General features: G+C 48.1%; 3 protein-coding genes across 3 annotated transcripts; 1 reads left to right on the top strand and 2 right to left on the bottom strand.

Annotated features, from left to right (window-relative positions):
- Positions 1 to 31: 31 nt before the first annotated feature.
- Positions 32 to 2,455, top strand: LOC108104405 (translation initiation factor eIF-2B subunit epsilon). Its single transcript, XM_017210452.2, has 5 exons — positions 32 to 205; positions 267 to 391; positions 456 to 1,744; positions 1,799 to 2,085; positions 2,143 to 2,455. The coding sequence occupies exons 1-5, from the start codon at positions 113 to 115 to the stop codon at positions 2,359 to 2,361; spliced, it is 2,013 nt and encodes a 670-aa protein (XP_017065941.1). The 5' UTR covers positions 32 to 112; the 3' UTR covers positions 2,362 to 2,455.
- Positions 2,456 to 2,624: 169 nt separating this feature from the next.
- Positions 2,625 to 14,199, bottom strand: LOC108104365. The gene is made up of 2 exons (XM_041818470.1): positions 14,086 to 14,199; positions 2,625 to 5,704 (listed from the first exon to the last, which is right to left on the bottom strand). The coding sequence occupies exon 2, from the start codon at positions 5,681 to 5,683 to the stop codon at positions 2,870 to 2,872; it is 2,814 nt and encodes a 937-aa protein (XP_041674404.1). The 5' UTR covers positions 5,684 to 5,704; positions 14,086 to 14,199; the 3' UTR covers positions 2,625 to 2,869.
- Positions 6,698 to 13,549, bottom strand: LOC108104403 (WD repeat-containing protein 7). Its single transcript, XM_017210449.1, has 2 exons — positions 13,013 to 13,549; positions 6,698 to 11,980 (listed from the first exon to the last, which is right to left on the bottom strand). Exon 2 carries the CDS (start codon positions 11,858 to 11,860, stop codon positions 7,280 to 7,282), a length of 4,581 nt encoding a protein of 1,526 aa, XP_017065938.1. The 5' UTR covers positions 11,861 to 11,980; positions 13,013 to 13,549; the 3' UTR covers positions 6,698 to 7,279.
- Positions 14,200 to 14,218: the final 19 nt, after the last annotated feature.

Genomic DNA, 14,218 nt, shown 5'->3' with positions numbered 1-14,218 from the left:
GGTATGGTTGAAAACCTAACTAATCTAAGAGATTTCTTACCATTTGCGATACGGTCACCTTGATTGCTGAAAATCAACAACCGTGTGGGGAAACTGCTCCCCAAAGTTAAAAATGGCCCAATTTGAAAAGGAAATTGTGCAGGCAGTGCTGATAGCCGACAACAATGTATGGAACTTCAAACCCCTCTCCGATGAGGGCTCCACGGTGGGTATTCCTGTCGAGAATCGTTCTTCAGTTAACTTCACCGGCACTCATACTTCTGCAGGCTCTGCTGCCGCTGGTCAACGTGAAGATGCTGGACTACGCACTCATCGCCCTTAACCGCAGCGGTGTGGAGGAGGTTTTCGTGTACGCCAGCCTATACCTGCAAGACATCCGTGATCACATCAAGTAAGCCGTCGTCGCTAAAATGATGCAATTTTGGTGCTAACTTACGTTTTTCGCGTTCTTGCAGGGCCGGCATTGCCACGTACGCGTCCTGGTCCTTTAAGATGACCGTACATGTGATCGGCGGCGAGGGATGTCGGTGCTTCGGCGATGCCATGAGGGATCTGGATGCTAAGGCGCTGATACGCGGAAACTTTATTCTCTTGGGTGCCGATACGGTGACGAATGCCGACTTGCGCCCGATGCTGGAGCAGCACAAGCGACAGGCCAAGTTTGACAAAGGCACTGCCGCCACGCTGGTGTTCAAGGAGTGCTCTAACAATGTGCGCACCGGCAATGAGGTCCTAATCGCTGTGGACCGCCGAAACGATAGACTGCACTACCATCAGCGGCTGAGGATGAACCAAAAGGAGCCACGCTACCAGATACCTCTGGATGTGTTCCTAGGCAACTCCTGTGTGGCATTGCATCATAGCCTCCTTGATCCTCAGATTGCTATTGGCTCACCTTCGATGTTGTCTCTGTTTAGCGACAACTTTGATTTCCAAACGCGGGATGACTTTGTGAGAGGCCTGTTGATCAACGAGGAGCTGTTGGACAGCAGGATCTATGTGGCTTTGTTGCCGGCCGCCCAGTACGCGCACAAAGTGAACAACTGGCCGGCCTACCAGCTGGTCAGCCGGGACATAATCAACCGGTGGGCCTATCCCCTTGTACCGGACATGGGCGTTTATAAGCTGCAGCAGCAATATGTCTTCCACAAGGACAATATCTACAAAAGTCACGAGGCGCAGGTCTCGAAGGTGGCGCTGCACCAGAACGTGGTCATCCAGGCAGGAAGTCACGTAGACACTGGATCAGTGATATGCGACAGTGTGATTGGCGCCAACTGTCAAATTGGAAAAAACTGTCGGCTGACCAATGTGTTTCTGTTGGACAACGTAACCGTTAAGGACAACTGTCGGCTGGAGCACTGTGTGGTGGGTGCGGGAGCTACTATCAACGAGAACTGCGACGTAAGCGCCGGGTGCGTTTTGGGAGCTAAGAGTGTACTGCCTGCCAAGACAACACTGGCCAAGACTTTAATCACCAGCACGCCCACAACACAGCGTAGCGAGGAAGAGGTTACAGTGGAACTGGAGTCAATTGGTCCGCATGCATTCATTGTCAGCGATCTTACGACAGGCGATCCTGAGGACTCGGAAGGCGAGGATTTTTTGCCACAGCAACCACTCAGCATACCAAAAATGGGAGACTTGTTGGCGCCGTTGGACGATATCAGCGACTGCAGTGACCTCAGTGAGGATGACGAGGATGCTTCACGAGCTGTGACGCCGCTGCCTGATGACACGAACAGTAAGTGCAATAGAAAATCCATCCCAATCACTATTTAATATTTATACATCATAGTTTTCCTTGGCGAGGTCATTGATTCGCTGTCTCGCGGCTTCCGGGAGAAGTCCAATCCCGATTTCCTTATCCTCGAAATTAACTCCTCGCGCTATGCGTACAACATGTCCCTAAAGGAGGTTAACTTTAACGTTGTGAAGGCTGTTTTTGGCATGCAAAGCATCGTAGAACCGGCAAACAACAACGTATTGGTGGCCATTAATGCCGCATTCAAACAACTGGGACCTGTGGTATCCAATTACATAAAAAGCGAGGATGCCATGATGGATTGCCTAAAGGCGCTGGAGGTTGTATTCCTATTTCAATTACTCAAAAAAGCATTTAACTATCCTTATTACCCGTAGGATGTGTACGAGGAGAATCTTCTAGTGCGGGAGAAGATCTCGCAGGTTGTGCACTACCTGTACGACAAGGACTTTGTGTCTGAGGATGCTATCCAGGCCTGGTACGGGCAATTGGACGAGGAAGAACATGCACACTTACGCCAAAGTTTGGCGAAGCTTGTGGCTTGGCTGGATCAGTCCAGTGAAGAGGAGGATGACGATGACGATGAAGAGGATTAAGCATAGGTTTTGTCGCCATTTTATAGTTTTCTTCTAAGCCTATTTTTTGATCCAAAAAAGGTTAAATAAAAATAGAAATTCAAGAAAATGAAACACACAAAAGATGCCCAAGATATATTGTGATTTTGCTAAATCCGACTTTGTCAACTAAAACGACACTATTTTTCTGATAACAAAGCCAATAATGGTCCAAATATCAAATGTCATAGCTCGTTGAGTTTGTTTTTTAATTCTTAGTAGATCCGCAAATTTGAAAATGTACATTTTTTGTTTACTCTTCTTTTTATTGAAGGCTTTCCTTGAAATCGTAAATACACTTTCTTACAAAGTGGGTGCTATACATAAAAAAAAACGTTACAGAATCCCAAAGCTTTGAGGGTTGTGTTGTTACGTTATCGTATTGCAACCTGTTTTTAAAAACTTTTCACTTATACGTGCGTATAATCTGCAAAACGAAACTAAATAAAAAATTAGGCATTTGACGCGAAGCTCAGCTAATCCTTAGTGGCTACTTCTCGTACATGAACTCCTCGTCCTCCTCCCCCTCCATTTTCAGCGGCTCCAAACCTACCATATCGTCCTCCTCTTCTGTTTCAGCAGCCGATTGGAACTCCTCGTCGGACTCCTTCATCGACTCAATAGTGATCTGCGTGTCCTCTGTTGCAGCCGGATTAGGCGATGGTTCTTCCGGGTCTAGGTGCTGCTCCTCTGTGTCGTGCTCCTCGTCCTGGTGCTGCAGATTCAGATGATCGGCGTTGTCCGACTCGTCGGAGTCCAGCTTCTCCTCCTCATCCAACTCTGTGTCCATGTGCTGGTCGTTTTGGTCTTTCTTATCAACTTCCTTTTGGTCCTTCTCAGCTTGATTTGGGCTTTTTGTTGTTTTCGCCTTGGAGGTTTCTTCCATGGACTCCCCTTGTTTGTGGTCATGCACCTGATTCTCATTCAACTCCTCCTCATCAATATGCTCTTCGGACTTGATCGATTTCACATCATCGTTGCCATCTGCAATGCGACTCAAACTGTGCTCCTCCAAGCTTCTGCTGATGTCCATGGCAATGTATTCCAGTCGCACCTGGACGCTCTTCTGGAACACCGAGCTATTGTCGCCGCTGAAGAGATTGCTGCGCACTTCCTCAAGGCAGCCCTCTAGCACCTTATTAACCTCGCTCACGTCAAAATCGCCACCGAGATTCTGGGTCACGATCAGCAGCGTGGTAAGGTTTTTCAGCAACTTTATCATCCGCGGATTCTTGACCAGTCCCTTATTGATTTCGTCCACCGTTTTCGAGGCCTTGGCGCGGCACTCCTCACGCAGATATGTCGGCGACATCATGGCCTGGACATTGCGATTGTGCGTCAAGCTGTTGGCCATCTCCTGCACCTTGGTCAACTCGAACATGAGCTCGGTATTGATGCGCTCGATGCACACGATATTGAAGGCATACTGTCGCTGAAAGTTATCAGCAAGCTTACGACGATGGCGCTCGCCATTCTCGTCGTGGCTTACCATCTCGCCCATGGCCAGTTCAGCGGTGGCGTTCATTTTGTTTAGCCGCTGGATACGATCAGTCTTTATCGCAATATGCTTCTCTAGGTGGACCAGATGCTCTAGCAACGTACTGGAGTAGGCATGATGTCGGGCCAACTGCTGCCGTATGGGACTTTCACCCACGGAATCCTGCCCCAGCAAGGGATCGCTTTTATTCAGCTTCATGCTCAGCGCATTCCGTGCAGCTGCATTGTTGGTGGCCAAATGCTTCTGCGGTTTGAAATAGTTCGATACGGCTCCTCCTCCTCCATTGGCTCCCTTCTCCTTCTTCTGTAGATAGTTGTTGGTGAGATTGGCAGTGAAGCCCAGATTGGTGGTGAAGCCTAGGTTATTCGTTTGATAGATGCTCATCAAATTCGGACGGAAATCCTTGGTGAAGCTGTGCAGCGGAAGCATCTCATGAAAGTTCTCCGAGACAATCTCGTAGTCTGGAATAGCATGTGTGCCCAAGCCGGGTCGCTCGAATGTCACCCTGTACATGGCGTTCAGGGAATCATATGCAGCTACTGTGCCGGCAAAGATCCCATCCTGGGGAGTTCTCAATCTAGCGGTGACCTTGGTACCCAGCGGCAGTGGCATTGGTATCTTTTCCGGCATGTCCGACAGAAGCATAGAGTCTTTAAACTCGCCTGGTTTACGCGATTGCAGGGTCCGCATCAGTTGGCGTTTCCTTTCCAATTCCTTGCGCTCCTCACTGAAGAAGTTTGCGGAGCATCGACGAGGTCTTCCCATCCTCCGCCTTATATTAACCCACTCGTGGCGATTTAGGCTCCGGGTGCCCAGCTTGGGTGCCAGCTCTTTCACATGGTTCATGAATTCATCTCGGCAGTCGAACAGTGGCTTATCGATGTAAGAGTAGAACCATTCGGCTATTGCCCACTTGTGCGCTTTGGGTAACTTGAGGAGATTCCGCAGTCTCAGACCGATGGACTGGCCCAGACGCTTGTTGGCTAGTGCTGCAGCCTCTGCTTGGCTGGCTTCCTCCTCAGCGGCTGCTGCAGCTGCTGCCGCTGCAACGGCACCTTTACCAACCAAATGGGCTCCTCTACCTGGTTTAAGTCCTCCAGAGGCAAGCTTGCTGGCTGAAGGCAGCTTACCCACCGCTTGCTGAGCCTTCGATGGCGTCTTCTTATGCCTGCCCACCTGCTGAGGCTGACTGCTGCTGGAGTTGGAGGTGGATCCCTGTTCACTAGAACGCATATAGCGAGAAACCACACCCTTGCGCTTCTTTAGCACCTTGGATGGCGTGAGAGGGATCTTCTGGGCAGAGCCTCCTCCGGCGGAGAGCGGCGGTCTGCCGGGCATTTTTTTAGGTGCCAAACTCATGCGCAGCGGCTTGTCATCGTTGATGATGTTCTCGTCATAGAAGAGGCGGTTCTTTTTCCGTATGCGAGCGGGCATTCCGCGGGCGTTCAGGGTCAATATTGGGGCTTTCTGGACTTTGGGCTTGGGAGGCGGGGCGCTGCCCACGCGTTGAAGTCCCAGGGTGGCCAGGCTAAAGGCCGGAGGCTCTACCTGTTCCTCCGGATCGCTCGTCTCGTTACTGTCCGGCTCCTCATCCTCGTCCTCTTCGTCAATGTGCTCCTCCTCCTCTTCGCCGTCGTCGAGTTCGAAATCATCGCGATTGCTTTCATCGTCCTGTTCCATTGGCTGAACATTACTGGTCTCGTCCTCCTCCTCGCTGAGTGCGGATTGCCTCCGGGCTGTGGAGGCGGAAACGGAAGCTGCTGCTGGCTTTCTGCCCCGGGGTCTGCTGACTTCTGCGACGGGCATTCTCACTGGGCGGGCAATAAGCTGAAATTCAAGGAGCAGAGCACATAGTTTGTCAGATGAGAATGTGTGGCTGTAAGATTGGAGAAGTGGAATCACTTAGACACTTAGTCACATTAAAAAAAAATAAAATATAATCAATGAAATTCAAGGATTTGCTCATGTTTGGTTGACTTTATTTGTTGTATACTCCGTACATAATTGTTGTAGTTGCTTCATTTCGTTTTGTTTGTGTAATACTTTGATTGAAGGATCTCGTATATAAGTATGCATGTATCTTCACATATATATATGCTTGTAAATATATATATATATAGTATATATAATTCGTATTTGAAATTAAGCACAAATTCATTTAACTATCTCACATAGTACACGTGTGTTTGCTTCTGTTGTATTCCCATACGTAAACGAACACATATTGCAAATTCAGTTGGGTATATAAATATATATATTGTTAGGATAGTTTTCCCGTACTGCTGTAGGCATTCCACAGGGTACCCGGATACCCGGGGTACCTTTATCCACTCGATGCATATACATATATTAACGCCGCAAAATAATGTGTCTGTGTGTGTGTGTGTACTGTGGTTTATATTTCATAAACAGATTTTCCTATACAATTTTCACAAAACAACAAAGACTTTTTACACACTCTTTGCCAGAAACATTACATCGAACGAAGAAGATACATAGGAATTACACTAATTTTAACGTTTTAAAAAAAAAAAAACTCCTCGCTTTCTAGTTAGTTAATATTTGTTTGTTTTTCTCCTTGATTGGTTTTCGTTTCGTAACTTTCATCAATACATTTTTTAGGTTTATTTTAGGTATATATATATATAACAATACATTAGGCATAACAAATATCAATAATAATAATAGTAGCATACAATAGTAATAATAATAGTTGTGTAATAATAATAACAGCTTTTCATTCTTTGTTTTTTTCCTTTTTTTCATATCATTTTCATTTTCATTTCCTTTGTTATTTCTCGTGTTGTTGTTATTGTTGTTGTTGTTTGCTTGCATCTGGTTAATTGTTGTTTGCTTTGTTAATATTTGGATTTAGTTTTTGTTTTTTCCGCATTGGAAATTAACAATAAACATAAACAACACGTGTTTAAAGTGTAAGGGTAAAAGCTTAGCCCTAAAAATAAAATGGACGTCGCAAAGGGGGGAATAAAGGGCATATTAAAATCGTGTAATACATTAAAATACATACAGATACAGATACAGATACAGATACAGATAAGATACAGATATATAGGGTAAGTATATAAATAAATAACAAAATGTGAAATTGTGAATTTTTGTTTGCATTAATTTTGCTTAGTTTTTCGTTTGACTTAATTTTGCTTAGCTTTTCTTTGTTTTTCTTTGCCTTAATTATTTTTAACGAAACGCCAGACGTTTCCGCTTCTATTTTTGAATAATTATTGTTTTGTCGTTTCTGCTCCTCCTGCTACTGATCCTACTCCTGCTCCTGATCCTGCTCTCGCTCCTCTAACTCATCCTCCAACTCGCTGCTTTTGAAGCTCGCGTTGATTGCCTAATAACATAACAGTAGTATTGTTACCGCCTCCTCCTCCTTCTCACTTAGACATTAAATCGCGTCTCGGAGCCGTCGGCTAGCATTAGAGTCACCGTGCGATTGTTGATCCACACCAGTTTGGCCAGTCGCATCGGATTCAGGCGCGACACATCCGGAATGGGAGCCGTCGAGTAGCCCTTCGTGCAGCGGGTCTGCGACTGACCCAATCCGAACATACCCGTTGAGGTCTGCCAGAATGAGAGCCGGTTCTCCGCGCAGGAATAAGAGACCAGGTACTTGCCGTCCGGTGAGAAGGCTAGCGAGGTGATCGGGTGCGTGTGGGCTGGAATCATCTGACACTTGTTTTGCCGTAACTCGTAAATGGCCAGGTTGCCACTGTTCGCACCTACAGCGATGCGGCGCGTTTGGGCGCAGTGCGAGATCTGGTTAAACTTGCAGATGGCAGGACACAGCTCCGCCAGGCCACGACTCTTAAGCTCATTGCTGTCCACACAATGAAGGGCTATGTCCATCACCTCCACCAGAAGGCCGGCGATCTCCGACTGCATCTTGTCGATCAACATTTCCACGCACTGCAGTATCTCGCCTTTAGCCTTGTGCAGCACGGATTGGGTGAGCGGCGTGTTTATGGACTGGGCATTCTGCTGCATCGTATTGTACCTGGCAACCTCGCGGGCCATCGTAGTTATGAAAGCCGCCGGCCTAGCGGTGGCTATAAGACGCAGAGCGTGCCGAGCTGTCCGGCAGGCATCCGCTTGCGGGGTCAATGGGAGTTTGTAGTTAAGATTTGGCACTGCCTTGCCTTCACACGAGATCTCCAGCAGACCGAGGAGTACCTTAGACACATCCAAGTATGGCTCCCAGACGGTGAATCCTCGACCTAACAGATCAATAGCTGCCCGGCGGAGTGGTGTGTATTGTGGTAACTTTGGAGATGGTGGAGCGTACAGCAGATGGGCCAAAGCCATCGAGGTGAGACGCGCTAGATTGTTGGCTATGCCAAAACCCTCAACAACACTGGATTTCCTCCGTTCTCCGCCGGCCACTCCACTAGTTAGATTGGCTCCCGTGGCCATGCTAATACTTCCCCGGTGATTCGGTGACTCCTGGGATATATCCTGACCAAACTCAGCTCCTATGACACCTAAAAGTATAACTGCTGTGGTTTGCTTGCGTTTTAGCTCCGACAAGCTGGATGGTTTTCGTATAATCTCCTCCTCCTCTTCCTCATAGTCTTCATCTTGGTGGGCATCTCCTCCTGAAACGTTGCCGCCTGATCCGCCTCCACCTCCAACTCCCCCACTTCCGGAATTTCCGACGCCACCTCCTCCATTACCTCCTGATCCGGAACCAGATCCTCCGCCTGCCGGCTGACTTATCAGAGCCAACTGCTGTTGGGCACCCACAATGGGCTCCGTGTGCGTATAGAGTGGAAGATACTGCGCCCAGCTCTCGACTAGTTGCTTTCGGCCCTTCTTGCCCATCCGGGTTAGTTCACCCAAAAGAATCTGCTGAGCTGCCTCCCTGATCTCTATGCAGTGATGTTGCCAGCGCTTAACCATCATCTCCACCTGTGGGCGCTTGAATTTCTTTGGCTCCAGTGCCTCAATTTTATCAGGCAGCAGAAAACAATGGTGGGTGGCCAGCAGACTCCAGGCGTGCTTGATCTGGGAAACGTGGTGGGCCATCAGCTCCTCGCGCTCCTCCTCGTTGCTCAATGTGGAGTCCGTGCGCTGGGCCAATCGCTGCAGCTTCTTGTGCTTCTCGCTGTCTGGCAAAAAGGAGGCCGCGCTCATCGAGAGCAGGGTGTTGGACATGGCCACCAGAGCGAGAATATGATTAGTGGTCAATGTGGTGCTCAGCTCCCAGTGCAGACGTGATGTAAAAACGGCAGTGAGGTGCTCCAAGCGCTGCAGCTCCTCAGGCAGCGGACGCTTTTTGGAGCTGGAGGGAAGCTGGATTCCTGGCGGTATGGCATAGTTGTTTTGCCAAGTAGGCAGCAGCAGAGACATGTAACCAGCCTTGGAAAGCACACCATAGGAGATGGGCACAATGGGTCTGAGCAGACCCAATCGCGTCTCGCACATCTTGTCTAGATGCGGATCCAGGCCCCAAGAATGGAGCAGCGAAAGCAGAAGCTGGGCTACCTCCATCACGTGTGTAACTTCCATTTTGGAGGCGATTTTGCTTTTAAGGTCCTGCTGCTCCTCGTGCGTCTCTACTGCCTTTTGCAGACTTTCCACCTTAGCCTGCACTTTCTTCTCTACAATCTCAGTTTTCTCCTTGAACTTCTGTACTAGTCCGTGCTTGTCCTTGTCCTTTAAGATCTTCTCCACATCCACCGCCTTGTTCTTGACTTTGCTGAAAAAGTCACCGATCTTCTTGCTGGCATCCAGGTGCATAGATTTACCATCTTTGGGATTCTGCAGGTGGACACCAAGTGATTCCAAAGTAGCTGGTGTCATCTGCGCGTATTCCTCGCTGTGCAACTCGAATATTAGACCTTCGATGTCAAAGAAGAGGATGTGACTCTCTGCATCTTTGGGATTAGTGCGGAGTCCCTGAATAACCAGCGGATTACTGCGGTGCTTCATCAGGAAATCGAAGTTTCCTTGGTTATGACCCTGAAGCTGCTGTAGTTGGTTTATCCCTCGCTGGGTAGCATGACGGATTGCGTTCATATTGCGCGATTTCAATCCGCGGAAGAAGTGAACAGCTGGATTGGCCATGCCCATCTCGCTGGCAGAAGCCCCATTGGATCCACCACCACCGCCTCCCGAACCGCTATCATCGGCCTGTTCGTCACAAGCCGAGAGTACTTCCTCCGCCAGCATTCCGTGGAGTACTCGATCAAGGTGACCCGTTTCCATTTGCCAAACGTACACACTGCCATCAGAACAGCCCACGATAAGGAAATCGTCCAGTGGACGCCACTTTATGGTGACCACAGGGAACAGATGCCTGCTGGCCAAGGTCACACACTTGCGCTCCTGAAGGGAAACCAGTGTAACAGAATGATCCGAGGCCACCGAACATATGCACTTTAGGATTCTTGGACTACAGCTCTCCGGTGGAACCAACAGCTGAGTGATCTCACCGGCATGGACACAAAACCGGTGCAACAAGCTGCCGCTGTACAGATCCCATAAACACACGGCGAAATCAATTCCGCCAGAGAGTAGATGAGATTTTTCGTATCTCGAGTGAATCATGGAAGGGCATAGCAAGCAGTTGACCCTGCCACGATGACCGTACAGGATCTGATGCGAAGGCCAATCGCTAAAGTTTTGCTTGATACCCACCAGCAGCTGCATCATTACTGTCTGTGTGGCTGGCACAATGACTATGCTGCCGTCCTCGCGTCCGATCACCAAGCGACTCTGCTGCGGCAGATAGATACTCGAGGTGAGCTTCACTGGCGACTCCGTAATGCGGGATAGCTGATCCAGTATTCCCACGGGTGGTGGATCCATTATGGACCACGCCTCAACCAGGGAAGTGCACACGTGTGGTTTTAGGACTCGTGGCGGCATCTGCTTGGCTTGCAGTATACTAATATTGTCTAGCGGCACCTCCGGAACATTCCATACGGAGATGTATCCCTCTGAGTCGCCGCGCAAAAGATTGTGCTGACCACCGGCACTCTGAAGCAGCTTCATGGCTGGTGGACACGACAAAACCTTGTCTCCCGCATGCTGCAAGACATAGTACAGATATGGAGCATCTCTAACCACACTCTTCGAGTGGAACTCCTTGTTATCCGGAATGCAGTTGGCTGGCAGCTTGTATAAGTAGCCCTTGCCTTCATCCGTCCAGAGCATTACACGGTCCGAGGTGATGAAATCACCGCCCTGCCAACGTTCTCTCGCTGGAGCAATTACGGAACATAGCACGGTGAAGTCTCCAGCATCGTAAATCTGCCAATATTTGGTACAAACTAGGAGCACTGTGCGCTGGTTCTGGGCGCAACAATTCATTGTGATGGCATTTAGACAGCGGATCTCCTTGGACTCGTTCTCGTAGATCGGTTCCGCGTGCTTGTTCTCATTACCGGTCAGAGTCCAGACTTTTACTGTTCCAGTGGTGGTGATGGCCAGCACTACATCATCCTTACGGCGCATGGGACGCAGTACGTGAATGGCGGAAATCCAATCCGGCTTGACTTTGGAGCTAAGCACGTAGATTACCTCTAGGCTGAAGGGATCCATGACCATAATTTCGGCATAGTATCCAATGCAGAAGAGGCGCACATCTTCGCTGTTGGCCGTATGATAGCTCTGAATTTGGGTGTGCACCTGTGGCAGCTTTACAGCCTCCATGCACTTGCCGTCCGTAAGGTCCCAGGTGCACATCTCACCGTTCTCGGAGGAGCTGACAAGGAAGTTGTTCTCTGGCAGGAGAGAAGCGCGCACCAAGCACAAGACTGGAGCCGAGTGACCAACCAGCAGGCACCGCGGCGACATCTTCAGGGTGGTGGGTTCCACCTGCCACAGGCAGATCTGTCCATCGTAACAGCCAGTGACCAGGGTGAACTGGTCGTCCGAGAGGAATACGCTCGAGATGCAGTGCGTAGGCGCAGTGGGTCCCCACAGCACCACCGGCACCACCAGATTGGTACTCACCATTGTGGTGCGCTTTACCCAATCTATGCGGTGGTTCCTATTTCTGCTTCTCCTCCTCCGCCGCCTTCCTCCTGCTCCTCGCTCGCTTCGCTGGTGATCGTGATTCGGCTGCTACTGCGGGTTCTGTAAGAATGGTTATAAAGTCAACATTTGCTCACGTCCACCGGGTGGATGAGGTTGGTGGGTCTCTGTGTGCGTGAGAATTTAAGATTGGGATTGAGTTTGAGTGCGTGTATGGTACAGTGAAAGCTGCTAATCAGTGACTCATCCAAGGTGTTTCGGGTCTATCGATTATGTTATTTCAATTAATTTAGATTCCAAGCAGGTAGTTCTGCTGAACGGCCAACAAAGCCTAAAACTACCTAATATTTGTTTACAGCCGAGATATTCCTATTGGAATCCAAGAAGGTTTATTGATTACATATTCACTTACAAAAAAGCTGTATTTTGCTGTAAACAAAAAATATCACATTCATTCCTTGGAAATTTAATTTATAAACAAAGGCTTACAATCCAGTTTTAGGATCAAAGTCAAACGTAGTGTAAGTTGCATTTCACAGATTTTTGAACTAGAGAACTAAATTGAGAAAAACTGACTATATTAAAGGAGCTAAATGTGTTATTGGCTTTTCAATGATATATATAAATATCAATCTTTTGAGAAGTTATCTTTATCGGGTTAGTGCTTTCTTGTCAGGTTTTTCCCTGTCCTAATTTTTATGTGAATATGTCAGTCAAAATGGCCTGTAAAGCTCTACAGATAAGACCGTCTAACAGGTGATATTCATGCCTGTTCCCCGGCGGCTTATCTTCGCGTCCACCTTGGGCAGACTCCACTGTACTCCACTTCGGAATTGGAATGTCCAAAGATAAACAAGGGTTATACAACATGTGTACAATGTGCGGTAGTGGCAAAACCGGAGGAACGATCCACGGATGTATTGAGTACCATACGGAGCTGGGAATATGAGGAGGCTTCCGTTTTCGCTTTTGCCAATTGAAAGATCAATTAATTGGGCGACAATTTGGCATCGCAATTCGATCGGATTTTGCCTTTGCCGTAGCACGCACACACATATGTACACACAGGCACACACAAATCACGCACACAGTGACAAACCATAATAATTGTAGATAACTTAGCATTTAGCTAACATTTTTCAGCAGTTTTCCGTATTGGGGTAGCAGCGGGCGCGCGTGATTCCTCCTCCGATATAGATTGCAATTCAGATTCGTCTCGATATGGAAAACTTAATGGTCCGCTGCTGATGATTACTGGTGATTACTGATCCTGGTCGATGGACATCGCAGTGTCGGAGCGGACTTCAATGTCGTTTTCGATTCGATTCGATTCTAATTTATGGACACGGGACGGGCAAAACGCACACCACCCCCCGAGCACACCAACACAAGAACACTTTTCCGCTGTACAGATTGCTTACAACACACACACGTTGCGTTGCTGTTGCTATTTTGTTATTGCTTTTGCTGGCCACTTTTTCGTACTGGGCATATTTGCACTGTACCGTTGCACATTAATCTGCACTCCACGGGAAACGAAACACTCCACTGAGCGTACTCTGTTCCGTGTATTTTCGCTTTATTTGCTTTTTTCCTATTTTTTTTGTACACGACTGTGGAAAAAAGCAACGAAAGTGTTTTATCGACCGTGGGGTAAAATTTTTCGATAGGCTTGCGTATGCGCGCAGGGCTGTCGCCGCTGTTGCAGCGCTCTGCTATCGATGCCATGCGAACGGCGACAACCCTGCTCCAAAAATTTAATATTTTCCTCCAATTGTATGTATTTTTACAAATAACTCGATGGAAAAACGAAATCATGATGGGAAAACATGCATGACTTGGTCTTAATGTTATAAGTATGGTTCTTTTGGGGCTTATGTGAGGCCAGAGGTCAACCCACATGTTTTGCTCCACAATGTTGTTACTTTTTGTCCAACGGAAAATTAACCATACGCAATCGCTTTTGAAAGATCGCGTTGCAATGGGTTACAAAATGCACTAATGCCACGATGCATTGCACCCACAGTGCAATGATTGACCCCATTTCTGTTTTCCTCCCGGAAGAGCGAAACAAAACCGAAACCATCGCTGCCCATGGACAGGATGATGATTCGTTGTATCGCAGGGGAAACAAAGAATGTGAATCACTTGGTAAGCTTATCCGGAGGATCTCCGGTCTTAAACAAATACGAAAGACAGTTACTTACCGCTGGAAGCAGTTCCTTTTATTGCGGGCAGCCGTTTCGCAGGACAATTTAAATTTAAACACTTTTTACCCGTACGAACACACACTTTTGAATGGTTAAAAAAAAAAACATAGATCCGCGCTGCCAACTCGCT

This window comes from Drosophila eugracilis, unplaced genomic scaffold (genome assembly GCF_018153835.1).
Source record: "Drosophila eugracilis isolate 14026-0451.02 unplaced genomic scaffold, ASM1815383v1 contig_2167, whole genome shotgun sequence".
Taxonomy (NCBI): Eukaryota; Metazoa; Arthropoda; class Insecta; order Diptera; family Drosophilidae; genus Drosophila; species Drosophila eugracilis.
Note: the sequence above shows the minus strand (reverse complement) of the source record. Positions and strands in the feature narration are given on the sequence as shown.